Source organism: Raphanus sativus, chromosome 8 (assembly GCF_000801105.2).
Source record: "Raphanus sativus cultivar WK10039 chromosome 8, ASM80110v3, whole genome shotgun sequence".
NCBI classification, from domain to species: Eukaryota; Viridiplantae; Streptophyta; class Magnoliopsida; order Brassicales; family Brassicaceae; genus Raphanus; species Raphanus sativus.
Window position 1 is genome coordinate 13,563,720 of NC_079518.1, and position 23,374 is coordinate 13,587,093.

Here is a 23,374-nt window from a genome sequence, read left to right on the forward strand (position 1 = left end):
GAAATTTGCCACTCCTTTTTCGTGGGAAAGCTTAGCCACGAAACTTGTCACTGCGTTTTCGTGGGAAGTTATAGCCACTGTTTTTTCTTGTCAGGATCGTGGCTATGTACCCACGGTTTTGTAGTGGCTAGTGTTAACCATGTTTTTCAATTCTGGTTCTAATTCAATTTCTAATTCAAATTTTATTTCAATTTCTATTTCAATTTCAGTTTCTAATTTTAATCCTAAAACACAATTGAAATTAAACATGAAATTATAATCATAAAAAAGTTGTTTTACAAAAGCTAAACATTAAGAAGATTAGATATTAAAAATATTAGATTTAAAAAGTGCATTGAGTCAACTAAAGGAGAGTTTGAAGGATGGTACATAAGAGATCAAAAGATGCTACACATGCATCTAAAAGCCAAAAGAGAGTTCTAAGATTAGTAAGAAAGATGCTAAAGATGCATCTAAGCCTGAGTCGAAGGGTCTTGAGCCTGAGTAGAAGAGGGTTGTTGCTGAGCGTTAGCTTGGGGTCGAAGTGATTGGATGAGTTCAGTGATTGCAGCCCTTGTTGCTGCGAAGTCTTCCTTCATTGTTGCCACATCCTCCTTCACAGCACCCATATCAGCCTTCACTGCACTTACATCAGCAGTCACCGTTTGGAAGCTTGTCTCTAGTCCACTCACACGCAACTCCAGCTCCAAGTTGCGGGCCAGAGAAACAGGGACTTTTGCAGATGGCGCATGTTCCCTATACTGGGCACTGCCGAGTCCGTAGACATGCCCCCTCTTACCTTTAGAATTCTGAGAGAAAACACAAAGGAGATTCAGTCAATAACAACTCCATATACAACAAGATTCAGTCAATAACAACTCCACAGACAACAAAACTGCTAATTCCAACTCCACAAACAGCAAAAATCATAATTGCAACTCCGAAGACAACAAAAGTATCAACAACAAACACTTATATTTTTTTTTTGGAACCTAATTGTACAGAGGAAAAAAACACATGACAAGAGTTTGAAAACTTACCTTCAGATAAGCTTGGTTTAACAAAATGCGAGAAGGAGCTGAGGTTGCTGATGGACTTTGTGGTGATCCATCAGTGTTAGTGTTAGAGACCTGAGTAGCTTCCATCTCAGCTTGAGTGACCAGTTCTTGTGCACGATAGTCCCCAAAATTCCCATCCTTTTTCGTGTGTGTCCTCCTGACAAGCGCTGTGTAGGATGGAGGTTCACCAGTCTCAACAGTCTGCAAAAAAAAAGAAAAAAATATATTAAGGAAAATGTGTAAGAGATAAAGACAGGGGAAATTACCATGTTGTATTCAATTCTTGCAAAACCAACCGGTCCTGCATTGTGCGTGTATACCCCTTTACCCTCTGGGTCAGACTTGCGGCTTGTAGCAGCTTTCTTGCTCTTCTTCTTGGCTGGTTCTGTCGCCCAATACTCCATAAGGGTCGTCCAGTCCTTCTCACCGATGTACTTTGGCTGCTTGTTTTTCCTCTTCTTGGTGCTAATCCTTTCACCAATCGAAGTCCATGTTTCCTTCTTCCAGAGAGCATAGACTAAGTCATTAAACTGTTGCTCCCAGTAGAAATTTTGCTACAAAAGGAAAACAATACAGTTAGAACCATGAATAGTCATTAAACAACAATACAGTCATTAAACTAAGTCACTTACCACAAACGTCTGCCACCATGAATCCCTCCTTTCGTCAGGGACAGACCTCCAACTCTTCCAAGGTCCCATGTAGTATGCTTGCCATGTTGCACGGATGAAAGCGTTGACTGATGGGTAAATAGAGAACCTAAAAAGACCACAAACATAAGAGATGTCAGAGAGCAACCTAAACAATATAATGACAATTAAACACTGAGAGAGAAAGCTTACCATAAAGCTCCATTGAGCTTATCAGGATGGAGGTGTGGCTGGGATATCCTAGCAGGAGCATTAAACATGGCATTGAGAGACATTTGCGGATAGCTATTTGAACGGGAGGATGAAGCTTGTCTATTTGCAGCCACTCCCGTGGCACCAGGAGGCATAGGAGGAGATGTCCCTTGTCCTCTTCTTGAGGCCATCTGCAGTTAACAAAAGAAAAAGTCAGAGAGACAATAAGTTTAATCGAAAACCCACAGAGACAAAACTAAATCGATACAACAAAGACACATAAGAGTGTCCAACAAAACTAAGAGACAGAGACAATACTGCTAACTAAATCGCTTTGGCTTAATCGAACAACTCTATCACAGAAACAACTCTATCGAAATAATAAAGGAAGAGAAAAAAAAAACAAAATAAGAGCGACAAAGACAAAACCAAAAGAAATTGAAATCCTAAGAAACAGAGACAATCGAGAGAAATCACAACACTAAGGAACAAATCGACAGTAAGAACACAAAAAAATGAAACACTAAATCAGAAACAAAAACTAAACATGCAACAAAAACTTTCAAGTGACTGAGAACTAGTGAACGAAGCGATTGAAACCCTAGATCGAGAACAGAAAGGAAAAAAAAAACAATCTCAACCCTAGAGAAGACAGAGAAGAGACGATTGTCGAAGAAGAAATAGAGGGTTACCTTGAGAGTAGGGGGAACTAGAGACGTCGCGGCTTTGAATCGGAGAGGACGAGTCTTCTAATCGGAGAGGACGAGTCTTCTAATCGGAGACGACTCGGGAGAGAGTTGGTTTTTTTTTGTCTAAGTGTTGGAAAGAAAGGGGAAAGGTGTATTAGAACCCTTTCAGCATAGCCACGATCAAACCGTAGCAAACCGTGGCTCGGTTTTAATAATACCCGCGAGTTGTAAATCAATTGGAGGCAAAACCAAATTAATTGGAGCCAAACCGAATTGTTTTGCCAAATTTCGCCATAGCCACAAAATTCCCACGAAACTACAGTGGCTGTCGTTTAATATCAGCCGCGAAATTAAAAACAATTGGAGGCAAAACCAAATAAATTGGAGCCAAACCGAATTGATTTGTCATAGCCACTGTGTAGCCACGAATTGGAGCCAATCTCTGCTTTGGCTTGTTTTTTCCTTTTCCATTGTTCGGATAGTAGCGATCTTCTTTGCAAAACTTACAAGAAACCAAATTTGCATCTTCCTTCCAAAATAGCATACAATTCTTCACGCAAACATCAATCTTATGTAGGGGTAACCCAAGCCCTCGTGTCAGTTTCTTTGTCTCGTAATATGTTGCTGGAGCATTATTTGGCTGCGGAAGCATTTTTTAAAAAACTTCAGAAATCTCATCTACACAAGTTTCCGCCAAATTATAATCCGTCTTCACTTTCATCATCCGTGAAGCAAGAGACAACTGAGTTATTCCGTCTGTACATCCTTCGTAGAGAGGTTGACTGGCTGCTTCAAATGCTTGAAAAACACTATCACGATATGGTTCTGCTACCTCCGTCTCTTCAATAGGTTCCGGCGCAATGTCCGCTGGTACTTCGGGATTACTCTGGTAGTGAACTTCTTGAGCATTCCAAGTAGGATTTTCCCACATTTCCTCTTCGCCCGTTGAATGATTCGCTCCAGAACTCTCACCAATGGTGTAGAATTTCTCTCCATGACTCGTCCAAACGTAGTAATTACCCTTAAAACCGTATAAGAAAAGATGTCTTGAGACAACTTTTGCATCTTGTTGCTTCACATTTTTGCATCGAGCACACGGACACAATAACGTTTGCCGCTCTTCGTAATCCGCTTGATTACATGCAAATTGAAGAAATGCGTTAATGCCTCCAAGAAACACTTCTGAAACAGAATTGCTCTCAGGATCAATCCTTTGATCCATCCATTCCCTTGAATCAAAGTAGAAAGACATAGTTTTTTTGGAAAATTTGGTTGAAAAAAGAAAGTTATAAATGTTTCACGGGAAATATATATATTTTAGAAAATAGCCATACTACGTCCACTACAATTTCGTGGCTAGTTAAAAATATCGCTGACACACAAATCTTTTCTGTGTTTCGAACTGTAAAAGCTACTAGTAGCCACGCTTTAGCCACAATGAAAGCGTGGATTCGTACGTTTATTCGCTTTTTAATGTCGGCAGAAAAAAACAAAAAACCTAGCCACGATCATTGTCGTGGTAGGTTCGTGGCTACGTCTCACCCACGCATGATTTCGTTGCTATACCGTGGCTATTCTACCTACAAATAATTTTCGTGACTAGTTCGTGGCTATGTTTCGCGTTTTTCGTGGCTATGTTTCTTTCGTGGCTGTAACGTGGCGTGGTCGTGGCTTTTCTTTACAGCCACGGTTTTGTAGTGGGACTGTCGTAGCTATGCGGTAGATTTTTACTAGTGACATATCAAACCCATTTACAACAATGCCGATCAAACCCGGTTAAAAACTTGCAATCTTAAATAATAATGAAGATTACATAACTCAAAAACTTAAACATAAAGTCTTTCCAACCATCAAATATCTAACTTTATTTATTTTTTAAATTTGCTCTCACATGTTGGTGAAATCAATAGTGAATAAAATAAACTACATTATTAAAGTTGATTATACTTCAGTTGATAAGTTTTCAATGCAGTATTACATAAAACTATATCCATCTTTAGTTATGAAATTTTGACCAAATCTAAATGGCCTAAACCAACAATAATAAAATCATTAAATATTTAATTTCTTAATATAGTTATAAGATTAGTGGGTTTTAAAAAATCCATAAAATTAGTGGATTTTTTTTATAAAAAAATTGAGAAAATCCTTTAGCAAAACAAAACCCATAAAATTAAAATAGTTAAACAAAAATTTAAAATTATAATAAATTTAAACAACCATAATATTAATAATCAACAAAATTTAAACCTATTTAAAATTATAGAAACAAAAACCCGTGGTTTATTGGGAAAAAAATTAAAACTGTGTACTCCCAGTCTCCCAACACTAAAACTCTGTAAATCAAACATCAAAATAACATATACCCTAAAATTAAACTAGTAATTAACTATTACAAGTTAGCCTTTTCTTGTTAAATATTCATTTATATTAAATAAATATCAATCTCCAGAGCAATAAAAGCCAAGTGGGGAAACATAGAATTGATAACAAAAGAAATTTAGTTAACTAAAACTAAATGCTTATAATAGGTAATTTTTTTTTACTAAAATTAAATATATTCATATAAATTAATATTTTGTTAGTAAATAAATCTAAAATTGTATATCGAAGAACTTAAAAATGCTGAAAAGAAAACTAAGCTAAATTAGATATATAGTAAGGTATTATTATATGATTTTTAACTATTTATAGATAAACCAAAAAATTGAATAGAAGGAAATGAATAGAGGAAAATCATTGATTTCTTGAACCATTTAAGAACAAACTCAAACTTTAGTTAAAAAATCTACTCAAAATTAAAATGAAGCATATAGAGATAAGGATGAGATATTAGAGTTAATGATAGAGATAATGATATACTTGTATTAGATATACACAATCCTGTGATATAGGAGAGTCCATACTTTGTATATATACCGATCATAGTACATGAATACAAACAACACTTTCTTATAAATTTATATAACAATCATAAAATAAAAAAATAACATAGAAGAAGGTACGAAAAAGTTCAATTTTGTAGGATCTAAGAATGACAAAATGGAGTGCGGTAATAGTAGTGATAATGATGGTGGTGACTGTTATGGTGATCACCACAGAAGCAGAGAATGCATGGATAAAATGTTTTCGCAAATGTTCTAAACCGTGTAAACCTAACGACGGTAATTGTTATTTACGTTGTAAAGTCAAATGTGGTGGCCCAAACCCTCCTCATGGTCCAGGAGGACCCCCTCACCATAGTTTCCGAAGGTACAATTACAATTTTTTTAGCTTTTTTTATCTACAAGTCTAGCTTTATGTGTTCTTGTTTCGGACAATAAATATATTATTTTATTTGCATAAATAGATCGCATGGAATGACATCTGTGGAATTTCGCGGAAAGAAAGAATGATAAGAGAAGGTTTCATAGAAGATTTGTGATGATCAATTCTATCATATTAACCTTATTTAAAATAAAATAGTAATAAGTTTATTATTTGTAATCTCTAATTATACAGGTTATATTTTGTCTGCATTTGAGGATTTAATAATTTTACAAAAAAATTATTAATAAATATATTATCAATTCAACAACTAGTAGAATAAAATAATTTTTTATTTTTGAGATACTTAATAATTAAATATTAAATTTTTATATACGATAAAAAATTATTTTCACGGTTATATAACAATCAAAGGTAAAATATTAAAATAATATAATAAAAAGAAAAAAACTAAAAACATAATACTGAACTAGTGATTTATACTGTCGTCGTACAAATATTATGATTTATAAAGAGGTTGAATGCAGTTTTTCGCCATTCAAGTTTCACCATTATATAGCAGAATGAAAAGTTATACTCTTACAAGGTTTATGCCACTAATGCAACAAGCAAGTGTAGCGTGTGAGAAAGTTAAACAGATGAAAGAGCTGAGTCAAGGTTACACATTGTTGCACAGTCTCAAGGAAACATGGTCGCTAGACGCCTTATCGAGTTCTGCGAGGATGCTCCTCCTGTCATCAACACTGGCGGATCTAGAATATTTTTGAGTTGGGGGCACATATACTAAAGATATAATATATTTTCTATAAAAATGATATATATTTAATTCATAATAATACAATTTTTTTTTTAAAAAAGAAAAAAGATATATATATATATATATATATTATCAAAAGAATCTGAAAACTACTGGATTTACCCAATTAATGATTTTTAAAATATTTATTTTAAACAAAAATATACTAAAAATATAATTTAAATTCTAAGGTGACAAAATATCAAATTTATTTTTATGGCATTGATTTGCTGTTATACCTAAACCTAGGAAAATAAAATAAAAGAAAATTAATATGTTGAGAAAATAAAAAGGAAAAAATCAATCCACACTAAAACTGATATCAATTTAGTGTCAGAAATAATTATTTTAGAAAGGCCCATGTAAAAGAAGAAAAAAAGCTTGTTCGATCATGGACCATTTACAAGAGAAAAAAACAAAACCAAGTGAAATAGTGATGGATTCATCGAACATCGAACTCAAGATAGGAAACTTTAGTAAGGACAATCTAAGCCACTAAGCCAGCAAAAGTCAATTGGTAAGTCTAATCACAACTTTTATATATTTAGTAGGGGGCACGTGACCCCGTACGTTACTGATGTTAGGAGTTTTGAGGCTCCTAAGTCAAATGATAGTAAAATGGAAGTAATATGTCGAACCAGTTCTGAGGGACTTCAAGCACTAAGAATGCAAGCACTTACTTAATCTAAATGCAACCAATGATTTATAATGATTTCAGAAACAATGACTAACTATGATGACAAGATAGAACTAAAACGCAGTAAATGAATGATTTGCTTAAATATGAATAAAGAGAACTCATGGGTATTGGAATATGATTTCGGGTGATCAAGTATCAAACAAAGATGACAATAATGAATCAAACAAATGACCTTAAGCCTAAACACGATCCTAAACAAGCTCTATATCTAGATGAATGCTCATTTGCCAACACATCTCAAACATCAAATCTCTTTGGCTGAATGATATGAAAGCAATCAATAAGAACATGTTTATTAGCTATCCTGACACTCTTAACAACAAATATCTTTGGCAAGATGCATTAAGAGCCTAGTAGAGTTGTCTCAGATATTTCAACAAACACCTTTTGGGTGGGAAATGTCTAGAGATCAACTTTCGAATGATCAGATCGAAAGAGGCTGTAAGAACACTCTACTAGCAAGGCTTGAGATTGATCTACACTAAAAACATCCTTGATCTAGCTTAATCACCCTAGTCTTCCTAACCCATGAATTCAGAAGAGAACTACTCACTAATCTTCATATTAAACCTTAAACCCATACTGGATTTCAGATTAAACATGTAGATGAACACAGGAAGTCAATAAGAAAGGAATAACAATAGAACAATGAATCCAAAAGATGAACTTTCCAAGAGTATTTTGTGGTTTTTCTCTTCAACAAAAGATCATCTGCCCAAAAGTGGCTACAACCAGTCTTAAACTTAGGTTTTTCAGAGTGCCAAAACGACATAAGTAATTGCAACTAAGTCCTTGAATTAAAAAGAAATCGGAAATGGAAAACACGCAGCGACCTCCGCAGGTCGCTCCAACACGTCGCTCTGGCCTTCGGAGCGACCTCGGATGGTCGCTGCGAGGGGTCGCTCTGGAGTCGATTCCTTCGTCTTCGAGACGTGTAAAGCCGAGCGACTTGGAGTGGTCGCTCCAGCTTTCTTCATGCTGGTCGCTCCGGCTGGAGCGAGGTCACACAGCGACTTCTAAAGGTCGCTCCAGGCTCCTCTCGTCCAATCATCCTCCTTTTCACATCTTTTGAGCTCCAAATGCATTCCAATGTCTCTATAAGCTCCATAAGATGCTCCAGTACCTGATAAGGACTCATGTATGCAAAATGCAACCTAAACATGACTAGAATCTAACCTATATGATGAAAATGCATGGAAGGGAATAGGTGAAACAATGCAATTATGCAAGACATCAACTCCCCCAAACTTGTTCTTTTACTTGTCCACAAGTGAACTTTCTAGAACTCATTGAGAAAGAGGATGTGAATGTGGGAGCTCATAGCCAAAAGAAACACACATAGGACTAGATTTTACTCAAAGTCTAAAAATAGCACACTCTCTTATCGCACTCTAGCTTCTCAAGGCCTATCCATACTCCTATGCCTCTACACAAGTTACAATGCTCATCCATCAACAAACTCTTTAGACCAACTCTCACATTCATTTATACAACACAAAAAGGTGAATACTTGCAAATGGGGACTTGATCTCAATCATTTGGCTTGGTAAGAGAGAAAATGGTCTAATGTGAAGCAAGAGAGGTTTCAAATATATCTTTCATGGTTGCTAACTCTCAAGAAAAGGAGCAAGAACATTATGCAAAATTTATCTAAGAAAAGGAGCAATTCATGCATACAATGACTTGTTCTTATCATCCTACCTTTTCCTAAATGATTACAAGTTCTACCCTTCTTCTTTCCATCATCCCAAAACCCAAATATACCACTTTCATCACTCACCCAATGAACACTCTTCTCTTTCTTACTTAACCAACTAGGAAATTTTTTTTACTAAACTCTCTCTTCTTTTTTTTTCTTTCTTTCCCCCATTCCTTTCATGTTTCTTTTCTTTTTTTTTTTTTTTTTTAAGGGGATTCTATTTATACACTCTAGAGTTTTTTTTTTTTTTTTTTTTTTTTTTTCTAGTGGTTTTCTTTTCTTTTCTCACTTTTTGGTTCATTTCTTTCATCTCTCTCTCACATCCCAATCCCAAGATCAAAAACAAGCTTACAAACCCAACAACCATCCTAAGTGCTAGCTCAAATGAGGTCCTAGTGCTAGCCAAAGATAAGAACAAACCATTGTCGCTCCTAATACTCTCAAGATTTTGCACATGACAAGCTTTCACAAAAAGGCCTCACTCAAGCAAATCAATGGTGGCTTCAATGAATGGTGAGGGTTAAAGGGTATGGGAGTGCCATTTGGATTAACAAGAGGATAATGAATGGAATAAGATAACCCAAATGTGTATGAGACCCATGAAAGAGTATGCAAGTGCCCATATGCAAGAGAGATTAAGTTCATTACATTCAAGTTCAGTTTGGAGTTGGTTTTCAAGAGCAATGTCAATATCAAGCAAGCAACACGTTTCAAGAAGAGTTTTCAAGGCTCGAAACATACAAGGCTTTTACAAGAGGTGCATTATCAATTCAAGCGCGAGGTGGTGTTCTTTCCAAGGCATTTCAAATCATTGCTCCCGATGCAAGAGAAATGCAACCTATATGCTCTAGACTCTCCTAAAAGGTGCAAGTGAATGCAGTCTAAATGCTATGCTTTTTTTTGTTTTCTTTTTTCTTTTTCAAATTTTTTTTTTTTTTTTTTTATGAATATGAATAAGAACGCAATGCATGAGACTCTTGGACATGAAAGCAAACATGATCAAATACATGGTACCTCCCCCAAACTTAATTCACACAGTCTCTGTGTTCTTAAGTCGAAAGAGATACCCAAAAGAAATCTAAATGCAAGAAATATGGTATTTACAAGGGAAGAAGTGCGGGTTACCTTCTATGGGTGGTGAGTGGAGTCAGATGGGCCAGCGCCATCATCTGGTGGGAAGTAGGTGTAGTAGCCCCCAGCGGAACTGTAGTCTCCGTACCAGTGCTGACTCTGAACCTCCTCAACCTATATGTCGTCATCTGAAGATGCCAAGGATGGAGATTTGTTTCCTGAGGATGAGGGTTCGATGGGAGGGTTCCTGTCTAGGCGCCGCTGCTGTCTCTCAGTGAGGGGAAGGCTGAGGGTAGCAGGATGAGGTGGACGCCGGGGCTGCGGAGCGTCCGGGAATTCGAAGTCTGACCTGCTGCATCCTGCTATACCTCCCCTCGTCAGCACATCCGCCATCTTCCTCAAGATTTTGGATGTGAACTTGGCCTGCTGCTTCACCGTCTTGCTAAGCGACTTGCACTTGGTCTTTAGCTTCTCTATTGTTCTGTCCTGAGCCTTGTTCCATCGCTGCAGTCGACCTATGTGCTCATGAGCATCACGAAGAGCACCATGTGGAAGAACCCCTTTATAGGGTTGGAAGGAGTAGCGCGGTTGACCATAGACGGGTTGAGAAGCCGCCTTAGCAGGTCTCTCTGGCTCAGTCTCTCTCGACTCTCTAGGTTGCCAAGGTCGACCTAATTCCACAACGGGATCGAGAGTCCCGTGTTCCCTAAAGAAGTCTGTCGGGGAAAGGTCGAAGCTGATGACTCCAGGGATGATCAAGCTCGTCAGGTCCATGTTTGGGAGGAGTACTTCAGCTTTCCTTCCCTCCAAGCCATAGTGGTAGACGTAGCTGCCCTGGTACATTCCACTGAAGTAGGTGGCTATCTTCAAGTAGGCTCCATCAATGAGCTTAGGACCAACTCCACCCTTTCTTAAGTTGATGTTCAGAGTCTGTAGGAGAGGTGTGATCATCCCTCCAATCCCTATCTTTGGGTCTTTATCCCCTGTGGTCCAAGCCCAGTCTCTGTAGTGCTCAAGACGACTCACAAAGAATCCTACCATCCCAAACTTGGCGTAAATGTCTGTGCTAGGGAGTGGTAGCTGTCCCGGAGTAGTGTAGGGACTGATAGCAGGGCAGATAAGGCGGAGATCTTCCTCTGTGACGTTACCATGCTGCTTCCGTGGGTAGAAGAGGTGTACAAGCAGTCGGTGGAGGTAGCGCACTGTAGGGTGTCGGATGCGAGAGTTCTTGTCAGCGCCGGTCCTGTGGTTGATTCCAGTGATCAATTCCCACAGCTTCTTCGAAAGGCCGTCGCACCTCGGAAGAGTAGTCTCCTCTGCATCTTGGAAACCCATGATTGCCCCAATGTCTTTGAAGTTCATGTAGTAGACCCTTCCATCGATCTTGAACTTGATTTTCCCCCATCCCTGCCGAACATGTCTAGAGTCATGGTAGGTGACTTCCAGAGTGGACAAGAACTGGGAAGTGAGCTCCTTGTAGGTGGGATAAGCCATGGTGAGAAGCTTTGGCATTTTCAAATGCCCCAACAGTTCCGCCATATCTGAGTCGATCTCAAGTGCCTTCAGTAGCTCGAGGTCAGCAAATCTTGTTGCTTGCCAGCCCATCCCATTCATCAGGTGATCATACAGCTCTTCCGGAGTTGGAACCTTTCCCTTGTCTCTTTCAACAGCAATACTTTTCCCTTTTGTCATCTTTGCCTTCTTCGCTGGTGCAGGCTCCTCTTCTGACTCCTCGTCACCTTCCTCACTCTCCTCATCAGTGGGAGTTGCAATACTCTTTCCTGCTCTCTTCCCCTGTTCAGTCGACTTCCTAGCAGCTGAAGTCGTCTCTGTTCTCTTCACTTGCTCAGTAGACTTCCTTGCAGCTGAAGTCGTTTCTGCTCTCTGCATTTGCTCAGTGGACTTCCTTGCAGCCTGAGTTCGTTGCCTAGTAGCTCTCTCAGTCCCTGTTGGAGCAGTTTCATCTTCTAAAGACTTTCCTCTTTGTGCCCAATCTTCTGCATCTCTTGCGTCTTTCTCAGCTGTCAACTGTGCTCTTGTTTTCTTACCCATTGGTACCTTGCTCTGGATGAATGTAAATGGCGAGTATATTATGGGAATGGGGCTACTGGGGCGAGAGTGAGGGTTTAGAAACAAGAATCACTTGATTTGGTGAAGATTTGAGAGAGTTATGGAGGTTTTGGTGATGAGAGAGTTTGAGAGAGTTTGTGAGTTTGTGAGATGAGAAGAGAGTGGAGAGGGTGAGATCGAGGGTTTTGGGGGAGGTGAGAGGGTCGACCGGTTCGATTTAAGTGACTAAACCGGTGTGATCGAATCGAACCGGGCTTAGAATTAGAAATCACTTACCTGGACCGGACCTGGAGCGACTTGGAGTAGTCGCTGTGAGGGGTCGCTCCAGGCCAATTTTTTTCTTCCCTCCGTCGCGTGTGAGCCGAGCGACTTAGTGTGGTCGCTCCAAGTTTCCTCATGGGGGTCGCTCCCAGCTGGAGCGACTTGGGCTAATCGCTCTGGAGGGGTCGCTCCAGGCCATTTTTCTTCTCACACCGAGTCGACCCCAAACCTGCATAGAACTTCACTTCCCATATATATATATATATATTTTTTTTTTAATGCAATAAGATGAAAAACAAAGAAAATTAAAGTACTAATGCAATATGTACAAAGGATATACATGGGACTTCCTCCCAAGTGAGCTTGTTTTGAGTCGCTAGCTTGACTTTACCTCCTTTGGATTAGGCTGGGGGAGGATCAGAAAGTGGAGTTAAAACTCCATCTTCCTCTGGTGCATCCGCCATGTAGAGCTTAACCCTCTGCCCATTCACTGTGAAGTAACTTCCATCAGCACTCCATAGAACTATTGCTCCATAAGGTCTGATTTCTTTGACCTTGAATGGACCGGACCATCTTGACTTGAGCTTTCCTGGAAACAACTTCAGCCTAGAGTTGTAGAGAAGGACTTGGTCTCCCTCTCGGAACTCTCTTTTCAGAATGTTCTTGTCATGGAAAGCTTTGGTCTTTTCTTTGTAGATCCTTGAGTTTTCAAAAGCATCCATCCTTATCTCATCAAGCTCATGTAGCTGGAAAAGTCTTTTCTCCTTAGCACTCTTGATGTCGAAGTTCAGCAACTTCACTGCCCATAATGCCTTGTACTCAAGTTCTACAGGTAGATGACATGCTTTCCCATAGACAAGGTTGAAAGGTGTGGTACCTAAAGGTGTCTTGTAAGCTGTCCTATAGGCCCAAAGTGCATCATCAAGCTTATTAGACCAATCCTTCCTCGTGATCCCCACAATCTTCTCCAGAATGGATTTTATCTCTCTGTTAGAGACCTCAACTTGACCACTTGTCTGAGGATGGTAAGGAGTTGCTACCTTATGCTTCACACCATTCTTCCTTAGAAGTCCTTCGAGCAGCTTGTTAATGAAGTGAGAACCTCCATCACTGATCACAACTCTTGGAACTCCAAACCTTGGGAAGATAATACTCTTGAACATGTTGGTCACCACTTTAGCATCATTGGTGGGACTAGCAATAGCTTCCACCCACTTTGAGACATAGTCAACAGCCACAAGAATGTACTTGTTCCCATATGATGAAGGAAATGGTCCCATGAAGTCAATACCCCACACATCAAAGACCTCAACTTCTAGGATAGGATTTTGAGGCATCTCATTCCTCTTGGTGATATTTCCTCTTCTTTGGCATGAATCACATTTGGAGACAAAGTCTTGTGTGTCTTTGAACATGTGTGGCCACCAAAATCCAGCTTGTAACACTTTTGCTACAGTCTTAAAAGTAGCAAAGTGGCCTCCATAGGATGATCCATGACATTGTGTGAGGATCCCATCTACCTCTTCATTAGCAACCACTCTCCTATACAGCTGATCTTTACAGAGAGTGTAGAGATAAGGCTCATCCCAGTAGTACCTCTTCACATCTTTGTAGAACTTCTTCTTGGCATAGCCCACAAGATTCAAAGGTTCTTTTCCTGTGGCTAGGTAGTTCACCAAATCAGCATACCAAGGTTCCTTCTCTTCAGTTGCCTTCACTTCCTCAAGCTTTCTACCAGTGTCACAAACTGCCATCACTGCTCCAATAGCCATGATTTGCTCCTCTGGAAGTCCCTCATCAATAGGTACTCCATACTCCACCTTCAGCCTGGACAAGTGATCAGCTACACCATTCTCAACTCCTGGCTTATCTCTGATCTCCAAGTCAAACTCCTGAAGTAATAGGATCCACCTCAAAAGTCTTGGTTTTGCATCTTTCTTGGCTAGAAGATGTCTCAAAGCAGCATGATCAGTATAGACAATAACCTTAGATCCCACCAAGTAGCTTCTGAACTTCTCAAAGGCAAAGACAATGGCTAGCATTTCCTTCTCTGTGGTGGCATACCTCATTTGAGCTTCATTCATGGTCTGGCTTGCATAGTAGATCACATGAGTTTTCCCATTCTTCTTCTGTCCTAGTACAGCTCCCACAGCATAATCACTAGCATCACACATGATCTCAAAGGGGAGATCCCAATCAGGTGGTTGGACTATGGGGGCACTGATAAGTTCATTTTTCAGCTTCTTGAAGGCCTCAAGACACTCTACTTCAAAGCTGAAAGTGGCTTCCTTACAAAGCAACCTGGTCAACGGTCTAGTGATCATGGAGAAGTCTTTGATGAACCTCCTGTAGAAACCAGCATGTCCAAGAAAACTTCTGATATCTTTCACTGTCTTAGGTGGAGGCAAACTGACCATAACCTCAATCTTAGCCTTGTCCACTTCAATCCCCTTCTCTGAAATCTTGTGCCCAAGCACAATCCCTTCCTTGACCATGAAGTGGCACTTCTCCCAGTTCAGTACAAGGTTGGTGTCTTCACATCTCTGTAGGACCCTGCACAAATTTGACAAACAAGCAGAGAACGAAGATCCATAGACAGAGAAATCATCCATAAACACCTCCACAACATCCTCAATTAGATCAGAGAAAATTGACACCATGCACCTTTGGAAGGTAGCTGGAGCATTACATAGTCCAAATGGCATTCTTCGATATGCGAAGGTACCATAAGGACATGTGAATGTCGTTTTCTCTTGATCATGGGGATGTATGGGGATTTGGAAGAAACCTGAATACCCATCAAGAAAACAATAGAATGGATGATTAGCAAGTCTCTCAAGCATCTGATCAATAAAGGGCAATGGAAAATGATCTTTTCGAGATGCAGAGTTCAGTTTTCTGTAATCAATACACATTCTATGACCTGTGACAGTTCTTGTTGGTATCAATTCATCTTTGTCATTTTTAATCACAGTGATTCCACCTTTCTTTGGGACAACATGCACAGGAGATACCCATTTTGAATCGGAAATAGGGTAAATAACCCCAGCATCTAAGAGCTTAAGAATCTCCTTCTTTACAACATCCTTCAGGTTAGGATTTAACCTTCTTTGATGCTCGATAGAAGTCATTGATTCATCCTCTAGATGTATCCTATGCATGCACAAAGATGGTGAAATTCCTTTGATGTCATCTAGTGAGTAACCTATTGCTTTTCTAAACCTTTTAAGTGTTTTCAAAAGTTCAGACAATTCAGTTTCAGTAAGTTCACTACTCACAATGACAGGATAGGTTTCATTGGGACCAAGAAATGCATACCTTACACCATGGGGAAGAGGTTTTAGTTCCACTTTAGGCGCCTTAAGCTCACTCCAGTCATCTTGCTGGATGTCTTCATGTTGAGTGACTGCAGCCTCTTGATGAATCTCATGTGGTAACTCCTCAAACTGATCCTTGCCATTAAATCCCTTGTGTGAATCCAGCATCAGTCCATATGCAGTGCTTGCCAGGTTCTCAACCACTTCATCATCTCTCTCAATGGTCAAGGCATGCTGTAAAGGGTCCTCTATTGATAGCTCTTCAAGGAGCTCATCAGCAAGAGCATCCATCTCATCTATGTAGAAGATTTGTGCCTGCATGATTGGTCTTTTCATCACCTCTTTGATGTCAAAGTGGAGGATGTTTCCTTTACCCAAATGGAGATCGATCTTGCCTTCTTTCACATTAAAAATGGCTCCTGCTGTGGCTAAGAAAGGTCTACCAAGGATCAAGGGATCTTGAGCTTCTTCACCCATCTCAAGCACCACAAAGTCTGTAGGGATCTCACAATTTCCTACCATCACTGGAAGGTCCTCTAAGATGCCAACAGGGTACTTCACCGAACGATCAGCTAATACCAGAGAGAGTCTACACTTCTTGTACTGAGTGAAACCAAGCTTCTTAGCAACAGACAAAGGCATCAAGCTCACACTAGCCCCCAAATCACAGAGGCATTTCTCAAACATCATGGGTCCAAGAGTACAAGGAAGTGTAAAGCATCCTGGATCCTCTAGCTATTTTGGAACATCAAGCCTCTGAATTATGGCATTGCACTCATGAGTGAGAATCATCATACCTTCCATCTCTTTCTTCTTTGATGCTACGACATCTTTCAGGAACTTGCTGTATTGAGGGACCAGCATGAAAGCATCAATGATTGGCATTGTGATCTGAACCTCACTCATCTGCTTCTCAAACAGAGCTTTGTACTTCTCCAGCAATTGCTTCTTGAACCTACCAGGAAATGGGAGTTTGGGTTCATAAGGAGGGGGAACAAAAGCATTCTCCTTTGCTGGAGGAACAACTTCACCATCTTTTACAGTCTTCTTCTCTTCTCCAACCTTTCCTTTACCTTTAGCTTCCACAATCTTCTCCAAGACCTCATCATTAGTCTTCTCATCAACAATAACCACTTCATCATCTATGTTGATGGCCACCCCCTCACCTAGTTTCTCAGCATCCTTGGTGAGTGTTCTAGGAGGTAACTCCTTACCACTCCTAAGTGTGATAGCTTTTGCATCCTTGGGATTCTGCTCAGGTTTTCCAGGTAGAGAGCCTTGTTGGCGATTTTGCTGAGTGTTCATGGAAGCAAATTGATTCTCCAAAGCTCTGAACTTGTTGTTGAGATCATTGTAGCTCCCATCAATCTTGTTGTGAAGGTTTTTCAGCTCATAACTAACATGCTTCTCACTTCTAGTCTGTGACTCCAAGATTTTTTTCAGAAGTGCATCAGTGCTGCTCTCTTGGGGTGTAGAGCTAGATGGAGCAGGCTGCTGTTGTGAAGAGTTCTGACCGTGGTTGGGAAAACCAGGAGGAGGGTTTTGCTTTTGCTGATAACCACCTTGCTGGTTGTTCATAGGCTGATATCCATTCTGCTGGTTGTTAGAGTAAGGTCTCTGCTGATAGTTGTTGTACTGAAAGTTTGGCTCCTTCTTGTACCAAGTACCATTGTTGTTGATAAAACACAACTCTTCCTGACCTTCCAGACCTTCAACCTCATTGACAGCAGCTGGTATCTCGTGCTGTGGGTTGCCAACAAAGTTCATCTGAGCTTGAGAAGCTTTATCAGCAATGAGGATGTCAATCTTATCCTGCAAAGCCTTTATCTTTTTTCGTGTCTGCTTGTCTGCTGACCTATCAGCTCTGTCATGATCCCCACTGTAGACAGCATCACTCTTGACCATGTTTTCAACAAGTTTCCCTGCCTCTTCTTCTGTTCTGTCCAAGAAGTTCCCATTACTTGCAGTATCCAATCTTGCTCTGTACTCAGGTAAGGCACCTCTGTAGAATGTGCTAAGCAAGCTTCCCTTGTTGAAACCATGGTGTGGGCATTGAGCTAGGTAGCCATTGAACCTTTCCCATGCTTCACTGAATCCTTCCAAGTTCTTCTGCTTGAATCCGGATATCTCATTCCTGTAGTCAGCTGTCTTGGAAGTAGAGAAGAATTTCTCTAGGAAAGCTTTCTTGCAGTCATCCCAAGTGGTGATGGAGCTGCTTGGCAGAGACTTCTCCCACTGACGCGCCTTATCCCCCAAAGAGAAAGGGAAAAGCTTGAGCTTGAAAGCATCTTCTGATACACCATTGGTTTTGGAAAGACCGCAGTATCTATCAAAGCTGTCCAAGTGGTCGAATGGATTCTCTGCAGCCAGGCCATGAAACTTGTTGTTCTCAATCTGGTTCAGCAACCCTGACTTGATCTCAAAGTTGTTTGCTGCCACAGCTGGTGCTCTGATTCCTAACAGGTGGCCATGGTTAGTTGGCCGGTCATAGGCACCAATTGGTCTAGCTGGTGGGGCGTTGCCATCGCCATTCGCTTGTGGGTCAGCCATTTCAATGTTCGGATCCTGTATGTGAGCCTGTTGCTCCTCTTCTCTCCTTTTTCTAGCACACTCCCTCTCTAAAGCTCGGATGTCTGCTGCTCTTGGAACTAGGTTTGTTGGACCCCTGCTCCTCAAGTTCATACACTTACAGATCAAAAGGGAATTGAAGAGGGAGAATCAGTAATCAGCAAAATATAAGAAAATGATTTAGTCTCAAGCAAGGTACTAAATCTCAATGTTCAAATCTACTCAGAATTTGGCAACGGCGCCAATTTGATGTTAGGAGTTTTGAGGCTCCTAAGTCAAATGATAGTAAAATGGAAGTAATATGTCGAACCAGTTCTGAGGGACTTCAAGCACTAAGAATGCAAGCACTTACTTAATCTAAATGCAACCAATGATTTATAATGATTTCAGAAACAATGACTAACTATGATGACAAGATAGAACTAAAACGCAGTAAATGAATGATTTGCTTAAATATGAATAAAGAGAACTCATGGGTATTGGAATATGATTTCGGGTGATCAAGTATCAAACAAAGATGACAATAATGAATCAAACAAATGACCTTAAGCCTAAACACGATCCTAAACAAGCTCTATATCTAGATGAATGCTCATTTGCCAACACATCTCAAACATCAAATCTCTTTGGCTGAATGATATGAAAGCAATCAATAAGAACAGGTTTATTAGCTATCCTAACACTCTTAACAACAAATATCTTTGGCAAGATGCATTAAGAGCCTAGTAGAGTTGTCTCAGACATTTCAACAAACACCTTTTGGGTGGGAAATGTCTAGAGATCAACTTTCGAATGATCAGATCGAAAGAGGCTGTAAGAACACTCTACTAGCAAGGCTTGAGATTGATCTACACTAAAAACATCCTTGATCTAGCTTAATCACCCTAGTCTTCCTAACCCATGAATTCAGAAGAGAACTACTCACTAATCTTCATATTAAACCTTAAACCCATACTGGATTTCAGATTAAACATGTAGATGAACACAGGAAATCAATAAGAAAGGAATAACAATAGAACAATGAATCCAAAAGATGAACTTTCCAAGAGTATTTTGTGGTTTTTCTCTTCAACAAAAGATCATCTGCCCAAAAGTGGCTACAACCAGTCTTAAACTTAGGTTTTTCAGAGTGCCAAAACGACATAAGTAATTGCAACTAAGTCCTTGAATTAAAAAGAAATCGGAAATGGAAAACACGCAGCGACCTCCGCAGGTCGCTCCAACACGTCGCTCTGGCCTTCGGAGCGACCTCGGATGGTCGCTGCGAGGGGTCGCTCTGGAGTCGATTCCTTCGTCTTCGAGACGTGTAAAGCCGAGCGACTTGGAGTGGTCGCTCCAGCTTTCTTCATGCTGGTCGCTCCGGCTGGAGCGAGGTCACACAGCGACTTCTAAAGTCGCTCCAGGCTCCTCTCGTCCAATCATCCTCCTTTTCACATCTTTTGAGCTCCAAATGCATTCCAATGTCTCTATAAGCTCCATAAGATGCTCCAGTACCTGATAAGGACTCATGTATGCAAAATGCAACCTAAACATGACTAGAATCTAACCTATATGATGAAAATGCATGGAAGGGAATAGGTGAAACAATGCAATTATGCAAGACATCAGTTACAACGTGCGTCCGCCCCTGGTCATCAACTATGTCTCCTTAGGAGGACCTCATGCTGGGATCGCTGCAGTCCCCAAGTGTAAATTATAATTCCAGTTTTACTATTCTTGGATTATCTTAATGGCGTTAATTAATTAAAAACAGTGGCTTAGTTATGTATGTGTTTTCTTGTGTGAAGTCCGGTCCAAAATGTATATAGTAGAAGCTATCTTGAAGTTAGAGATCTATAACGACTTCATTCCAAGTATATAACAATCTTGTCTTTTTATTCAGATTAAATTTCTTTAATCATCATTTGATGGATTAATCACTATGCATGATCATATTGCTCCTAGTGGTTATGTCAAGATCCCTGGTGTAAGTAATTCAGAGGATCAAGCCTTTCGTAGTTTTTTAGGCTGTTCATGACGTTTTTTGTTTTGCCTTTCGTTACGCTGTTCATGACGCTGTGGTAGTTGTTGGTCCCCCAGCTCGATGTTCGATTCTTGAGGTCGAATATTGGGATTTTTCTACCTATAATATTTCTTTAGATTGTAGGCATTCCAAGGTCTTATTTCTGGGAGTCCGATTTTGCATTTTTCCAGTTCGTAGACCCCAGAGCGTACTACTCTCGTTATCATGTATGGTCCTTCCCATTTCGTTCCTAATTTTCCGGCGCCAGGCTCTTTTGTGCCATCGAACACCTTATGCAGGACCAGATCGTTGATAGAAAAGGCTCGATATCTTATCTTCGAGTCGTAATAACATGAAGTAGCTTGCTGGTAACGAGAAATCTGAACACGCCGCAATATGAGATGCAATAATTATTGCCCAAGATGTGGGGAACCAGAAGAAACTGTTACTCATGCCATTTTTGAATGTCCTCCAGCTCTACAAGTATGGGCTCTATCAGCTACACCATCTTGTTCCAACACTTTTCCACTATCAAGCATATATGTCAATATGGACTATATCTTCTTGAGGAAGAATAACATTGTTGAACCAGTACTGGATAGGGATCCTTATCCCTGGATAAGGATCCTTATCCCTGGATAATCTGGTATTTGGAAGGCTCGAAATAATAAACTCTTTAGGGGAATTAACATGGATCCTTTGGAGTTAGTTAGATATGCAGAAAGTTAATGCCAAGCCTAGTTTAATGCAAATGAGGTGGTAATTCCTGATTTATAATAGCATAGTAACGAAGAAGCCTAGATCATAAATCTGGATAATATCTATATGATAGATGCCTCATGGACGGCCACAACACAGTACAGTGGATGCGGTGGGATTAGAAGGATAACTTTGGGAAGATTAAGCTTATGGGGATGCGAAATGTAAGAAGACGAGAGATTGCTCTACATTCTGAGATAGAAGCTCTGCGATGGGCTATAGAGAATATGCTACAACATTCACCATGTCAGTGTTTCGGAATGGATCACAAGGATCTGATCGCGATGATAGCGGAGCCTCAAACCTGGCCAAACTTTGCAACATAACTGGAGGATATAAAAACGCTACAGATTTGCTTTCCAGATTTCAAGATATCTCATGTCCCAAGAGCACAGAATGTCATTTTCGATTCTTTAGCTAAGTCTGCGAAATTTTTCCATTGAAATTTTGGTTACCTTGGTTATTCTATTTCGGTCTAATTACTCAGACTACCTCAAATTTAAATAATAGAATAGCTGTCTGACGTCAAAAAATCACTGTAGTGTAAATTTCTTGAAAACTATATATTACATATTATGCTTTTTATCTTTCTTTTCTTCTTAGTTGTTAATATCTTTAATTCCGTATGTGATATATCAACATACAAATGGTCTGTGGTCATGTGAAAAACCGAATTTGGCAATACTTAAGCAAAGAAACCTTGAATCACCTGAATTATACTAGAGGAAGCTCAATCCAAGATGAGATAAGACCCTTTTGCCAGAACGCCTTTAAAAATGCTAGCTCTTCTGAATATTCTACATACTCGATTCAAAGCATCCATTGGCATAGACGGCTGATTAGAGAGTGAATACTGATTATCCTATGTAGGAGATCAGAGTGAACAATGAAAAAGAACTTTTTCCAGTATTCCGCGGGATGAAATTAAGGACGAAGCGGAAAGCAAAAATCAAAATTTATAAATCTAAACTATCCAGAAAACAGAGACAAGTAGAAACAAACTGAGGCATCGCTCTGTTGTGGATCAAAGAACACAACAAACTCATCATGGCGAAACGAAAAATTGCCTAAGCGAAAAATTTATTCGGCTAATCTGGAGATATATTACAAACAAAAACTTTAGATCCAAAGATCTACACTAGAGTTTCTCTGCTCATCTCTGTGAAAGATCTAGAGAGAGAAAAAAAGAGAGAAAGAAAACTCGAAGTCCATTATAATTCAGAGCTTAAAAGTCTTAATGTAAAACATATTTAATCATCTAATTTATATATAAAATATATTGGTTCCTTCTAATTCAGAGATTAAAATGTTTTTTTAATAAAACACAATAAGAACTCGGGCCACAGTGCCACAAGGCAATCACTTTCTTTTCTAGGGTTTCTATATAAACTTGTTTCTTAATGTGCGAACATTTCTATTATCCACTCTTCTTTATTTTGAGAAAAGCGACGATTTGTTCGAGAAAAAGCAGGCAAGATTCGCCCAAGGTATGACTTGCTACCTGCTCGACTCTCTCCAATTTTGATTTATTGTCTAAATCCACCTACCAATGACTAAAGTATCTGTGTAAGTTTAAGGTTGTTTGAAATGAGATACTAGATATATGATTTTGTAGACTGAAAAGATGAATGGTTTGGAGAATTATTGATTTGAAGCCTTCTTTGTTGGTAGCATAAGTCTCTGCTTGTTTGATTTCTTGTTTCCCTGATTTTGGGTTTTGTATGTAGATGCCATGGATGATCTGGATAATTTAAGACAAATAGCCACACAGAGATTGATAGAAGTGAATGAGCGTGTGGAAATTGTATACAACTTTGTGGAGGGCGCTCACACTTGTGCAACTTGTTCATGTGATTGATCTCATGGATAACTGCTTTGTGACTGCACACTTTATCCTCAATCAGACGCAGCCAGCGCAGCCACTTGAGGCAGTTGATGATAATATGGAGGCGGAGTCCAGTACCACGGACTCTTAGTTACTTCTCTTCTTATTATAACTAGAATTTTGACCTCGTGGTTCGCCGGGGGAAACATACTAATTTTGAATGTAATTTTAAAATACTAATTATATATAAAAATATTTAGAATGTAAATGATGATATATAAAAATGAAAATCTTAAATTTATAATATCATTGAAATTGAGGCTAAGATAAGTATATTCATAGAATATATATAATATGTGATGTTTTGAAGGAACCGTTTAATTTTCGATATAAAATTCATATTTTTAGTGGTTTTGTAACTTCTTGATGAACTGATATCATAGAGAATAAATTACACAATTTAATATGGTG

The 23,374-nt window shown here is 39.5% G+C and overlaps 1 protein-coding gene and 1 non-coding gene across 2 annotated transcripts; both read left to right on the forward strand.

Moving 5' to 3' along the window:
• The first annotated feature begins 5,532 nt into the window (after positions 1–5,532).
• On the forward strand, positions 5,533–6,060 carry LOC130498805 (uncharacterized). The gene is made up of 2 exons (XM_056992426.1): positions 5,533–5,820; positions 5,918–6,060. The coding sequence occupies exons 1-2, from the start codon at positions 5,603–5,605 to the stop codon at positions 5,961–5,963; spliced, it is 264 nt and encodes an 87-aa protein (XP_056848406.1). The 5' UTR covers positions 5,533–5,602; the 3' UTR covers positions 5,964–6,060.
• Positions 6,061–17,784: 11,724 nt separating this feature from the next.
• LOC130499334 (small nucleolar RNA R71) lies at positions 17,785–17,892 on the forward strand. The gene has a single exon (XR_008938212.1). It is a non-coding gene; the product is annotated as a small nucleolar RNA R71 (small nucleolar RNA).
• Positions 17,893–23,374: the final 5,482 nt, after the last annotated feature.